The 13,816-nt window shown below is 46.1% G+C and overlaps 1 protein-coding gene across 1 annotated transcript; it reads left to right on the top strand.

Moving 5' to 3' along the window:
* Positions 1-151: 151 nt before the first annotated feature.
* Positions 152-8,537, top strand: LOC133452369 (zinc finger protein OZF-like). Its single transcript, XM_061731637.1, has 3 exons — positions 152-293; positions 3,599-4,099; positions 6,510-8,537. Exons 2-3 carry the CDS (start codon positions 3,910-3,912, stop codon positions 7,637-7,639), a joined length of 1,320 nt encoding a protein of 439 aa, XP_061587621.1. The 5' UTR covers positions 152-293; positions 3,599-3,909; the 3' UTR covers positions 7,640-8,537.
* The last annotated feature ends 5,279 nt before the right edge of the window (positions 8,538-13,816 follow it).

Below are 13,816 nucleotides of genomic sequence, written 5' to 3'. Positions count from 1 at the left end.
GTCAATAAAGGTTTAGCCCATAGACATAAACACTTATTTTTACTCTTACTCTTACTTACTCTTACTCTTACTCTTACTCTTTATTATGTCTATGGTTTAGCCGACCAAAAAAAAGGCAACGAATAAGAAAACTACTTCCGGCGGAAGTAAACAAAGCGCAGGTAGCATTAGCATTAGCTCCCGCCAGCTCCACGGAGGCAACAGAAGGTTCTAAGTTTTTAAGGTCGTTATTTTCGAAGATGAAATAATAATCGCCACCTGGGTGACGTCATCAGCGGGAACATTTATTGCCGGTAAGAAGAAAGAGACGGTAAATAAAGCAGCTTTCGGCTGGTAAGAAGCAACAAACGTGGTTTTAGGAGAAATTAAAGGTGAAAGGTTCCGGGTGTCGGAGTGAATCACGTGATGCAGCTGTTGCCATGGAGATGAGGGACAACAGCTCCTGGATGGATGGATGATGGATTGATGGATGATGGGTGGATGGATGATGATGGATGGATGATGGCTGGATGATGGATGGTTAATGGATGGATGGATGGATGGATGATGGATGATGATGGATGGCTGGATGATGGATGGTTAATGGATGGATGGATGGATGGATGATGGATGATGATGGATGGATGGATGATGGATGGCTGGATGATGGATGGATGGATGGATGGATGATGGCTGGATGATGGATGGATGATGGATGGATGGATGATGGATGGATGGATGGATGATTGATGGATGGATGGATGAATGATGGATGGATGGATGGATGATGGATGGATGGATGATGGATGGCTGGATGATGGATGGATGGCTGGATGATGGATGGATGATGGATGGATGGATGAACAATGGATGGATGATGGATGGATTGATGGATGGATTGATGGATAGATGGATGATGGATGGATGATGGATGGATGGATGATGATGGATGGATGGTGGATGGATGGATGGATGGCTGGATGAGGGGTGATGGATGGATGGATGATCGATGGATGATGATGGATGGATGGATGGATGATGGATGGATGGATGGATGGATGGATGATCGATGGATGATGATGGCTGGATTGATGGATGGATGATGGATTGATGGATGGATGGATGGATGGATGGATGGATGGATGGATGGATGGATGGATGGATTATGGATGGATAATGGATGGATGGATGGATAGATGGATGATGGATGGATGGATGGATGGATAGATGGATGATGGATGGTTGGATGGATGGATGGATGATGGGTGATGGATGGATGATTGATGGATGGATGGCTGGATGATGGATGGATGGATAGATGGATGGATAGATGGATGATGAATGGATGGATGGATGATGGATGGATGATTGATGGATGGATGGATTGATGGATGGATGGATGATGGATGATGGATGGATGGATGGATGGATGGATTGATGGATGGATGGATCGATGGATCGATGGCTGGATGATGGATTGATGGATGGATGGATGATGGATGGATGGTGGATGGATGGATGGATGGATGGATGGATGGATGATGGATGGATGGATGGATTGATGGATGGATAGATGGATGATGGATGGATAGATGGATGATGGATGGATGGATGGATTGATGGATGGATGGATGATGGATGGATGGATGGATGGATGGATGGATGGATTGATGGATGGATAGATGGATGATGGATGGATGGATTGATGGATGGATGATTGATAATTTTAAATGTTGCTAAATCTATTTTGCTACAATGTATGTTTTATGTTTGTTCCCTTGTTTGATTGTAATGATTGACTGAATTGTTTTCATGTTTTCTGTGGGGACCGCGGGTGGAAACTAGCATTTCTGCTAAAATCTGTTGTATTTACACTGCTTAATGTAGTGTTCCTTAATGTGCATTGTCCCGTCTAAATAAACTTTGACTTGATTTGATTATCTTGCAAATCAGAATCAGAATCAGGTTCATTAGGTCAGTTTAGAAAACTGTTTTTGACTTCGGATACACCGGCGGCGGCACAATGGCATTGTGCGCCTGTTTTCCAAAGGCTAACACTGGGGGTAGGAGAAAAAAATACATCTTCACATTGAATATCATACAATACACAATATCAAGTAGCAGGGGGCACGGTGGCGCAGCTGGTAGTGCAGCCGTCTCACAGCAAGAAGGTCCTGGGTTCGATTCCCACCGGGGACGCTGTGGGCGCTGAAGTGCGTGTTAGTTCCCCCATTCCCCCATGACTTCAGTGCCCACACCCTGGGTGGGGTTGGCGAAAGGATCTTTCTGTGTGGAGTTTGCATGTTCTCCCCATGTTCCCCTGGGTAGCAAGGTGAGCTACCCCCACAAAACCTCCTGGGCTATACATGCCCCCTCTGGCCAACCGGGGCGATTGTCGATAGGCCAGGAAGATCCCCACTCCAATTAGGAGAAATCCTGCTATCATAAATCCACAGACAGATAAAATTTTGAGGCACATCGGCCGCCAGTTTTTGTACGCGTCCATCGTGTAACCAGCAAAAAATGTCCCGTCGGGGCAGGAGGGCTCCCTAACCCCCTGGCTTCTCGTTGCAAAAATTTGGTCAATGGTACTGAGGGACCAGTTAATCAATTCCATGATTGTAGAGTTTCGGAGGAGTGAAAAGGAGAGACTCTGAAGACAAGACAGGACAAAAGCAGCAGCCGGGCAGATAAGGAAGGAGACAGCAGAAAAAGCGTCCGCCTTCACTGAGAGCCGGATATATAGCCGAAATACTCAAAGCCCAACTCAGAATGAGAAAATATTATCAGAACATCTGTTTATATGGATTAATTACACCGCTGGCCCCATGTGGCCCAAAGCAGTGACGGTTCGGCTCAGCGGCTGGACCAACTTTAGCCCAGATTCTTACCTCGCCCCTTATACCCGTTTTCCACCAAAAACCTGTTCCAGGACTGATTCTGGGCCAGTGCTGGTGCTGGTTCACAACTCGTTCAACTTGGGAACCAGATCTGGAACCGGTTTGGTGGTCCAGAAGTTCAGTCCCCCGTCCACCACATTCTCCAGAAAGTTCTGGTTGCTGGTCTGACGTTCGTCAAGGAGAAAGATCAGAAACATCAAACGTTGACAGAGATCATTTGTCTGTTTTAACTTCCACTTTTGTCATTTTCAGTGTTCAAACGCAAATTCTTTCGTCCAGAGTTGCATTTTTGTGTCCTAAGATAAGATAAGATGAATCTTTATTGTCTCCCTTAGGAGAAATTTGTCTTGGACACGAGGCACGGCGACAATCATACTCCGACAAACATAGAAACAACTCTGAAGTCTTTGCCCAAACATAGAATCAAACCACACTATAATTAACCCACATCAGTTCCCACTCCTAGAAAACCCATTACACAATACCCCTGAGTAGAAGAAAAAACTTATTGCACAGAGCCCGACTGAACTTATTGCACGGATGTCCACATTATTGCACTGACCTACACAAAAGAACCTACACATTATTGCAAAGCCCGACTAATCATATTGCACAAATGTCCACATTATTGCACTAACCTACACAAAAAGAGACCTACACATTATTGCAACTAAACACTAATAACACACTAATAACATCTGTGTTTTTTATCTCTGCAGACAAGAATCAGGAGGAGGAACATCTCTGTGAGCAGAACCTCTGTAACCGGGACAGGAGGTCCGGTCTGGACCGGGAGAGGAACCTCAGTCTGGACCGGGAGAGGAACCTCAGTCTGGACCGGGAGAGGGGGTCCGGTCTGGACCGGGAGAGGGGGTCCGGTCTGGACTGGGAGAGGGGGTCCAGTCTGGACCGGGAGAGGAGCTCCGGTCTGGACCGGGAGAGGGGGTCCAGTCTGGACCGGGAGAGGAGCTCCGGTCTGGACCGGGAGAGGAGCTCCGGTCTGGACCGGGAGGAACCAGAACCTCCACAGATGAAAGAAGAACAACAGGAAGTCTGCAGCAGTCGGGAGGGGGACCAGCTGGTTCTGAAGCAGGAGGCTGACGGGCTTCAGTCCGACTGCAGTGAAAGACTCCAGAACCAAAAGGACCCGGTCCAGAGCGAGGAAGACGGGGATCTTCAGCGCAGACTGCAGGAAATGGAAATTAAGTTGCACATTATAGGTAATTAAAACTTGAATGGTCTTTATGAGCTAACATGATGCAGTAGGTTCTGGACTAACTGCAGCGGGTTGACGGAGGTTCTGGGGAGACCCGTGAGACCAGCAGTCCAGTCTAGTGGAGATAAGAGCTGCACCGGGTCTCCCAAGTCCTTCCAGTCCTTTAATCCTCCACATAGTCTTGAGGTGATAACAGACTTCACTACCGTCTTCATGTGGCTGGTACAGTTCAGGTCCGAGTCCAGAACCAGTCTCAGGGTTCAGGTTCTTGGTTTTTAGTGCTGACTTTCAATCTTTTCTACCTTCAAAAACTTTTTTTCTGCTTTGTTTTCATTTAACTGGAGAAAATTCCAATACCATCACCCCCCTAATTAATCTGATCAATGCCTTTGATCAACGCTTGAGTCAGATTATATTCTTCTGGTGAGATATAATTAATTATTTATATATATATATAATATATATATATATATATATATATATATATATATATATATATATATATATATATATATATATATATATATTATATATATATATAATATATATATATTATTTATATATATATATATATATAAAACCTCAGCTCTGCTGCTCATTACACAAACACATGTTCCTTATAAAAGTGGCACCTCCTTAAAAGGGAAATACACAGGCTTTAAAACTGTATGAAGTTTATTTCAAAGAAGAATCGTTACAAAGAAATAATCTTCCCAACACTAATTTCCTTACTCTTTCTGCTACGTTTAGACTTGTGTCATCTGCATAGTTATGATCGAGGTCCAGGCTGAGCAACTGGGACCATGTAGATGTTAAACTATAAACATCTAAACTATAAATATTATATCGTGCTACACCACACTATATGATAATTATTTATTTGTTTAACTTATTTACTCATATTGTCCGAGTCCGAGACGTTCCCAGGCCAACCGAGAGACAGTCTCTCCAGCGTGTCCTGGGTCTTCCCCGGGATCTCCTCCCGGTGGGACATGCCTGGAAAACCTCCCTAGGGAGGAGGGACATGCCTGGAACACCTCCCTAGAGAGGCCTCCAGGAGGATCCGGTACAGATGCCCAAGCCACCTCAGCTGACTCCTCTCAATGTGAAGGAGCAGCGGCTCGACTCCGAGCTCCTCCCGGGTGACCGAACTCCTCACCCTATCTGTAAGGGAGCGTCCAGCCACCCTGCAGAGGAAACTCATCCTGGCCGCTTGTATCCGCGATCTTGTCCTTTCGGTCACTACCCAAAGTTCATGACCATAGGTGAGGGTAGGTGCGTAGATTGACCGGTAAATCGAGAGCTTCTTCTTTCGACTCAGCTCCTTCTTCACCACGACGGACCGGTACATCGACCGCATAACTGCGGACGCTGCACCGATCCGTCTGTCAATCTCACGCTCCATCGTTCCCTCACTCGTGAACAAGACCCCGAGATACTTGAACTCCTCCACCTGAGGCAGGACTTCTCCACCCACCCGGAGAAGGCACGCCACCCTTTCCCGGTGGAGAACCATGGCCTCGGTTTTGGAGGTGCGGATTCTCATCCCTGCCGCGTCGCACTCGGCCTCAAACCGCCCCAGCACACGTGTACCAGTACATGTTTCACATGAGTTTCACAGTTCAGGTAAACATGGCAGTTAAATCAGCAAAAATGTCAGTTTGCTGGATCAAATCTATTAATTCCTGATAAAATAAGTTTGTTAGTGCACAGCTATGCTCATGTACGCATGTGAGTGAGTGTATGTTTGTGTGTACATGAAAGTACAATCTGCATTGAGGCATCTTGCTTCGGGAATCCCAGTCTGTGATTGGATGCTGCCTCGGCGTCGCTGCTGCTCATTTGCATAAAGTTGAGATTTTTCAACTTCAAATTGTTGCCCTGGATTCGTCCAACGCCTCTCACAGCCAGCTCTCATAGACAATGAAGGGCAGCCGGACGCCTGTGGCACTTTCAGTGTGAATCCAGGGTTAGTTGGCCCGTCACCCAGGACCTGTTTGCCATGGGAGACCCTACCAGGGGCGTAATGCCCCAAACAACATAACTCCTAGGAGCATTCGGGCAAAACAAACCCCTCCACCACAATAAGGTGGCGGTTCAAGGAGGGGGGGACTCCACGCTATATTTCATATTTCCGATTTGTACCTAAAGACACAAAATAGTTTCCGTCTTTTACTGCAAAAATAGACCCTCTAGATGTAAGACTAATATTCTGTAGATTCAATCAAAATGTTCTTATTTTAAGCAGAAAATATATATTGCCAGTGGGGTAAGAAAAATGGATGATTCAATCTTACGATTCGAGTAGACAAAATCATCTTTATGGTTATGGTTAATCTTTTTTGATCAGACTGCACACTTAGTCGGCCCGAGGCTAAATTTTGCATCACCGTTTGTCTTCTGTTTCCATCCAGATTTCCCGCTCCAACAAGTCTGTAAAGAGGAGCAGCTCCGTCAACAGGATCCCAACGCTCCGACCCCGGAGGGACCAGAACTCCCTCGGGTCAAAGAGGAGCTGGAGGAGCTGCCCGCCAGTCTGGAGGAGGAGCATCTGCCCCTGAAGCAGGAGCCCAGCGATGTCGTTGTGACTCCTGAAGGTGCTGCGTCCGAGAGCGAAGACCCGGGATCAAAACAAACCGTTGCAGCTAAGAAGTTTGTGAACTGTGAATTTTGCGGAAAAGCCTTCAAGAACAACTCCCAGAAGAGGCGGCATCTCCGGATCCACACGGGAGAGAAGCCGTACGTCTGCAAAACCTGCGGCAAAAGCTTCGGCCGAAAGAGTTACCTGATGGGCCACCTGAGGACACACACGGGCGAGAAGCCGTACTCCTGCGAGACGTGCGGCAAGAGCTTCAGCCAGAGGGGGAATCTGACGGTTCACGCAAAGAAGCATGGCAGCGGGAGCTCCTACTCCTGTGACACATGCGGGAAAGGCTTCCGGAAGCTGGACGGGCTGGCCGCCCACATGAGGACGCACGCCGGCGAGAAGCCCTACTTCTGTCAAACGTGCGGGAAAGGCTTCAACAGGGTTGTCGGTTTGAACATTCACATGAGGACCCACACGGGGGTGAAGCCGTACTCCTGCGAGACGTGCGGCCGGGGGTTCAACACCAACAGCAGCCTGAACATCCACACGAGGATCCACACGGGGGTGAAGCCGTACTCCTGCGATGCCTGCGGGAAAGGCTTCAGCCGGAGCGGCGACTTGATCGTCCACATGCGGGTCCACACCGGCGCCAAGCCGTACTCCTGCAAAACCTGCGGCAAGGGCTTCAGCCAGAGCGCCAACCTGACGGCCCACGTGAGGACCCACACGGGCGAGAAGCCGTACGCCTGCCAGAGGTGCGGGAAGAGCTTCAGCCAGAGCCGGGACCTGACGGCCCACTCCAGGATCCACACCGGGCTGAAGCCGTACTCCTGCGAGACCTGCGGGAAGGGGTTCAACCAGAGCAGGGACCTGACGGCCCACAGGAAAACCCAGACCTGTGACGGAACGTTTCCTGCCAAACATGCGGCAAAGGTTTTGATAAAAGCAGCAAGCTGACGGTTCACACGAGAATCGAAACGTTTGAAAGCTTCAATCTGTGAAATCGTTCAGAGTCACCTTTTACCTGCTGATGGCTCATGCATACTCCTTTTCCACCAAACCGGTTCCAGGCTGGTTCTGGTTGTGGGCCAGTGCTGAGTTTGGAACCGGACTTTCTGTTTCCACTGACAAAGAAATGGCTCCAGGCCAGAAGAACCGGTTCCAAGGTAGCACCAACTCTTTGCTGGACTAGATGAAAGAACCGCTTACGTAAGCGGAGGGGGGTGGAGTTAAGACCAACAGCAACAGCAAGACTGGGAGACGGAGACATTTTCAAATAAGAATGAATCTGGATGCAGCAAAGCATCATGAGTCTGAGGAGGAGACAACCTGTTAGGGGTGGGTAAAAATATCGAAAAATCGATGCATCGCAATTATCCCCGCCCTAATTCAATATCGATTAAGCAAAGCCTCTGAATCGATGCACCTCCTGGCCAGTGGGGGCGCTGTGCGCAACATTTTCTTATGATTCGCGTTTTGTGGACGGTGGCTGCACGCGACCAAACAACAATAAAATGGCGACGATGGCAAGCGGAAAATCTTTCAGATCAGACGTTTTGGACTCATTTTGAATTCTCATTTAAAGAAGGAACACGAGAAACGGACAAAAGTATGGAGATGTGTAAAGCCCCTTTCACGAAGAGGGCACCAATCGCAGACTGCCGCCGGCTTTCCCATTCATGTATGTGCTACCGCGGCGCAAGAGTGGACCGCTCTGCCGCCGAGCTCTGCGGCGCGCAGGGGGGCACCTGCCGCGGCTGAATTGAAAATTTTTTAAATTCCACCGTGCCGCGTTGTGAGAAAGTTGTGTCCAATAGGAGAGAAGGTGGTGGAGGCTCTGCGTCGAGTCAGTACTGTAGTACAAAAGTTAAAATAAAAAAAAAAAACACATGACATTTCTGTGTCAACATGATCCGCAGGTTCGTTGTGTTGCTGCGCCGAACAGCAACACGATAAACCTGCGGATCATGTTGACAGAACTGTCATGTGTTTTTTTTTATTTTAACTTTTGTACTACAGTACAAATGCACAAGTGAGCCATTATGGTGCTGCCAAGTTTAATTGCTCAGTTCATTTCTATGTGAAGTAACATGCCACGTGTTATAGGCATGAAAATAAAAACAGTGAAAAATTGCCAACAGGTATTTGTGTATTTCTACGTCTTACTGAATTGATATCGAATTATTTAAATCAATATCAAATCGAATCGAAACCTAAAGAATCGAATCGTGAGGTTCTTAACAATACCCTGTCTTTTAGAGATGTGTCCACGGAGGAGCTACGTGGACCAAGTCCTATTAGAGCAAATACCTTGTTGTTGCTGCAACTTTCACACAAATGCGGCAACGTAACTTTACAGTGACGTGGCTCCCATTAGCACCCGAGCTGCGGAAAAACACAGCTGGTTCCCAAGTTGAACAAGTTGGAAACCAGAACCAGCTCTGGAACCGGTTTGGTGGAAAAGGGGTAACAGGTGATGTCCTGCACTAGAATATGTAGCAACCCATTAAAATAAGCTACAGTAACAATAATGTAGAGGTGCGTTAGCGCCTCTTCTTTTGATACTAACGGTTCTGGTGTAAAACCTCAGACAAACAACTCTGTATAACCTTTCATCCATCCCATTATTTGTTTAGAAAAAATATGTTTTTAAAAAAGTCACGTAGGTGGGCAATACTAAGTACCCCCCTGCTGGTGGATTCACCGTCAGCTGCAGTCATTGAACCAGTTTTCTGTAAGTAAACGTGAAGAGAGCAAAACAAAGGTTGTTGTTGAACCATTTAAACTGAAGACTAAAGTCAGCAACGTATAAATGCGGCTGGACCCACGGACCTGAGCGCGTTTATCTTCCCGAAAACTGGCAGGTTTGAGTTACTTACTGATGTTTTAAATGTTACTGTTGACCTTTAACCTTCAGGCTCCGCTGCCTTAAAACCTTTTGACAAAGTGGTTCATGCAAAAATGCCCGTCCCTCTTTAATTCAGCCAAAATAATGTAAATATCTCTAGTGTTGTTGTACATTAAGTAATCTCATATTTACTCCAATTGCCTTTATATATGAACTAACCCTATTTGGTGTGTGTGTACAACTTATTTGTGCAGGGAGGAGAAGTCAGATAACGTGACTGATAGCGAGAGCTATCTGCAAAACAAGAACTGCTCCCCCGGTTGAAGATATAACGTCCTGTTTCAAGGACGAGGACGAGCTACATTTATCAAGTTGAAGATAATGAGTTGTGTAAACGTGAAGAGTTGCAGCTGTGTTTTCCCTCCCCCTTAGAGCTGCAGCTCGTATTGTAACTAGGGACCACCCTAAGGAAATATAAAGAGAGGGGTCGGCAGAGTGCGCTTCAGAGCAGTAGGAGATGTACCTGAACGCACCTCTGTCCGTTCTCCTTGCAAGTAAGAAACCTAACCTCTTTTTTTTTTTTTTTTTTTTTTTTTTTTTATTTAGCACAAACAGTATCATATAAATAAACAACATGAACAATCAACATTACTGGGATGTGCAAGTAATGTACAGTAATGAGAAATAAGAGAAAAGTGTAGAGATTAAACAGTAAAATATATAAGGAAAAAAAAAATAGGAATACGTACATAAATGAATAATACAAAACAAAAATAATGAATAAGCTCATAAGGAGAGAGAGAAAGAGAGAGGGGCGAGAGAGAGAGAAAAAACACAACAATAATTATCTTATGTTTAATGATACATGGTTTGACTGATGAGGTACTTTTTGAGAGCCTTTTTAAATGATGTTAAGTTAATATTTTTTTTCAGATAGTCAGGTAGTTGATTCCAGAGACGTGGACCTTGATAACGAATTGAAAATTGCCCAAGAGCAGTTCTAAAGAAGGCAGTGTGGAGGTTGGAAGAGCTTCGTGTCTGGAAGCTATGGACTTGGTTGTTGGACATAAATATGTGAGAGAAACTACAAGGTAAAATATTCATTCTATGCTGAAACACAAATAAACAAATCTGATACACATTGATATCATAGACATTCATGAAATTAAGTTCTTGAAACAGTGGACCTGAACTTGCATGTGGCTCAGAGTATGTAACCATTCTAACAAATCGTTTCTGTAAAGTAACAAGGTGTTTGAGGTTTGTTTTGTAAGTGCTTGCCCATACAAGATTGCAATAAGTGAGAAAAGGATATATTAAAGTATAATAAAGTGATATAAGGATTTTTCTGGGTAAAACATGTCTTATCCTGCTGATGGCACCAATGTTCTTAGCAACTTTGTTACAGATGAATGATACATGTTTTTTCCAATTTAATTTTTCATCAATATAAATACCCAAAAACTTGGCATATTGCACTCTAATAAAAGAATGATTGAATATGTAGACATCTTTATCATAAGGAATCTTTTTCTTATTTTTTGGTACGACTAACATGTATGAAGTTTTTTTAATATTTAGAGATAATTTATTTTTTTGGAACCAAAGATTAACTTTTGTAAGTTCAACATTTGTTTGAGTAATTAGGTCTTCATAACTTCGATTCGACATAAACATATTCGTATCATCAGCAAAATTGACAAAAAACATGCTTTTTGAAACCAGATATAAATCATTTACATAAATAATAAAACATTCTCTTTCTCTCTCTTGTATTATGTTTTGGATGTTCTAGGTTGTTTAAAAAATTACATTTACTTGGTCCTTCGAGCCGGATGCCAACACGCCTGAAGGGTTCCGGCGGGTTTGGGGGACTCCAGGAAAGACCGTGGCCACGGCCGACTCCAAGAGGGGTATGGGACCGCTTTTCCACCAAACTGGTTCCAGGGCTGGTTCTGGACCAGTGCTGGTTCTGGTTCACAACTCGTTCAACTTGGGAACCAGCTGAGAAACGGTTTACTTTTCCACAGCTCTGGTACTAAGAGGAGCCACGTCATTAAGTCTCTGCAAACGTCAGTTACGTCGCTGCGTTTGTGTGAAAGTTGCAGCAACAACCAGGTATCTGCTCTACTAGGACTTGGTCCACGTAGCTCCTCCGTGGACACATCTCTAAAAGACAGGTTGTCTCCTCCTCCTCCCATGATGCTTTGCTGCATCCAGATTCATTCTTATTTGAAAATGTCTCCGTCTCCCAGTCTTGCTGTTGCCGTTGGTCTAAATAACTCCGCCCCCTCCGGCTTGCGTAAGCGGTTCTTTCCTCTAGTCCAGCAAAGAGTTGCTGCTACCTTGGAACCGGTTCTTCTAGCCCGGAGCCAGTTCTTTGTCAGTGGAAACAGAAAGCCCGGTTCCAAACTCAGCACTGGCCCAGAACCAGAACCAGAACCAGAACCAGAACCAGAACCAGCCTGGAACCGGTTTGGTGGAAAAGGGGTAACATGTTAGTGTTGTACTAGAACAGGATTGGCCAATCCTGGTCCTGGAGAGCCCCTATCCAGCAGGTTTTAGATGTTCCCCTGCTTCAGCACACCGTGATAAAAGTAGCTGTCTCAACAACAGAACTGTCCAGACCTTTATGACAAGCTAACGATGACGAGTCATTAGAATCAGGTGTGAGGAAGCAGGGAAACATCTAAAACATGCTGGATAGGGGCTCTCCAGGACCAGGATTGGCCACCCCTGTACTAGAATATCCAGCAACTGTTCTCGTCAGAACAAACCCAGTAACAGCATTAAAATAAACCTCTGTCCGTGCTCGTTTCTGGTGTTTGCTCTCCTGCCACTCTGAGCGTCACCTCCATCCTGAGGACTGAACTCTGCTCTCCTACCTGCTGTGAGGTTGACTTTAATAAAGACTTTTACCAAACACTCCGTGCTGCTGTGCTGCATTTGGGTTCACCACACACCTTTGTCAGTACAATTTAGCCACAAGATGGATCCAGCGCATCCGTCCGTCCATCCATCCATCCAATCCCCCATCCATCTGTCCATGCAACCATTAGTCCGTCCGTCCGTCCGTCCGTCCATCCAATCACCCATCCATCTGTCCATGCAACCATCCATCCATCCATCCATCCAATCACCCATCCATCTGTCCATGCAACCATCCATCCATCCATCCATCCAATCACCCATCCATCTGTCCATGCAACCATCCATCCATCCATCCATCCATCCAATCCCCCATCCATCTGTCCATGCAACCATTAGTCCGTCCGTCCGTCCGTCCGTCCATCCAATCACCCATCCATCTGTCCATGCAACCATCCATCCATCCATCCATCCAATCACCCATCCATCTGTCCATGCAACCATCCATCCATCCATCCATCCAATCACCCATCCATCTGTCCATGCAACCATCCATCCATCCATCCATCCATCCAATCCCCCATCCATCTGTCCATGCAACCATTAGTCCGTCCGTCCGTCCGTCCGTCCGTCCATCCATCCATCCATCCAATCACCCATCCATCTGTCCATCCATCCATCCATCCATCCATCCATCCATCCCCCAGATACAGCATGACCCGATCCTCCTCCCTTCCGGCTGAGTGATGTCATCCCTCCAGGAAGTCCCTGGTCGGTCTGAAACACCATGAGGTCCAGGAGGAATCCTGACCAGAGGAACCTCAGCTGATCCCTCTGGACGTGGAGGAGCAGCGACTCTCTCAGTTCCTCTCGGATGAAACACCTTCTCGTTTTATCTCCAAGGACGATTCCAGCAGCGCTAAAGGAGAAATTCCCTTCCTGCACCTGTATCAACCAGCCTCTTCTTTCTGGGAGTGTGTTACATTTATGATCGACAGCATCACAGTTTTATTGTCTGTGTTTCAGTTACGTCTGGACTTCCCTTGTTCCCGTCTGCCTGATCGTCTGCACCTGTGTCTCGTCAACCCTTCAGTGTATATCTGGTCTTGTCTTCCCCTTCCTCCCTGCTGGTCCGTAATGTTTCCTTCCTCCATGTTTCAGGTCTGGGTTTTGTACTCTGTGTTGTTCATATTCTGGTTTTTCAATCCTGCTCAGCAGTGCTTTTGGTTTTCTTTAATTTAAAATAGATCAGGTTTCTGTAACTCCTGCATCTGGGTCCAACCCCCCTGCACCCCGTGACGGACAGATGATGCTGTGTTGCAACGATGAGTTTTTCTTGTTCAACAGAACCGTCTTATTATGAAATGATTATGAAAACAGCAGAGGTGTCAAGTAACGGAAGTACAAATACTTCTTAC

Source organism: Cololabis saira, chromosome 10 (genome assembly GCF_033807715.1).
Source record: "Cololabis saira isolate AMF1-May2022 chromosome 10, fColSai1.1, whole genome shotgun sequence".
Classification (NCBI taxonomy): Eukaryota; Metazoa; Chordata; class Actinopteri; order Beloniformes; family Belonidae; genus Cololabis; species Cololabis saira.
Note: the sequence above shows the minus strand (reverse complement) of the source record. Positions and strands in the feature narration are given on the sequence as shown.

Coding starts and splice junctions, on each gene's coding strand:
- LOC133452369 (XM_061731637.1), top strand. CDS start 3,910: ATGAAAGAAGAACAACAGGAAGTCTGCAGCAGTCGGGAGGGGGACCAG. Junction 4,100..6,509: donor AATTAAGTTGCACATTATAG/GTAATTAAAACT, acceptor GTTTCCATCCAG/ATTTCCCGCTCCAACAAGTC.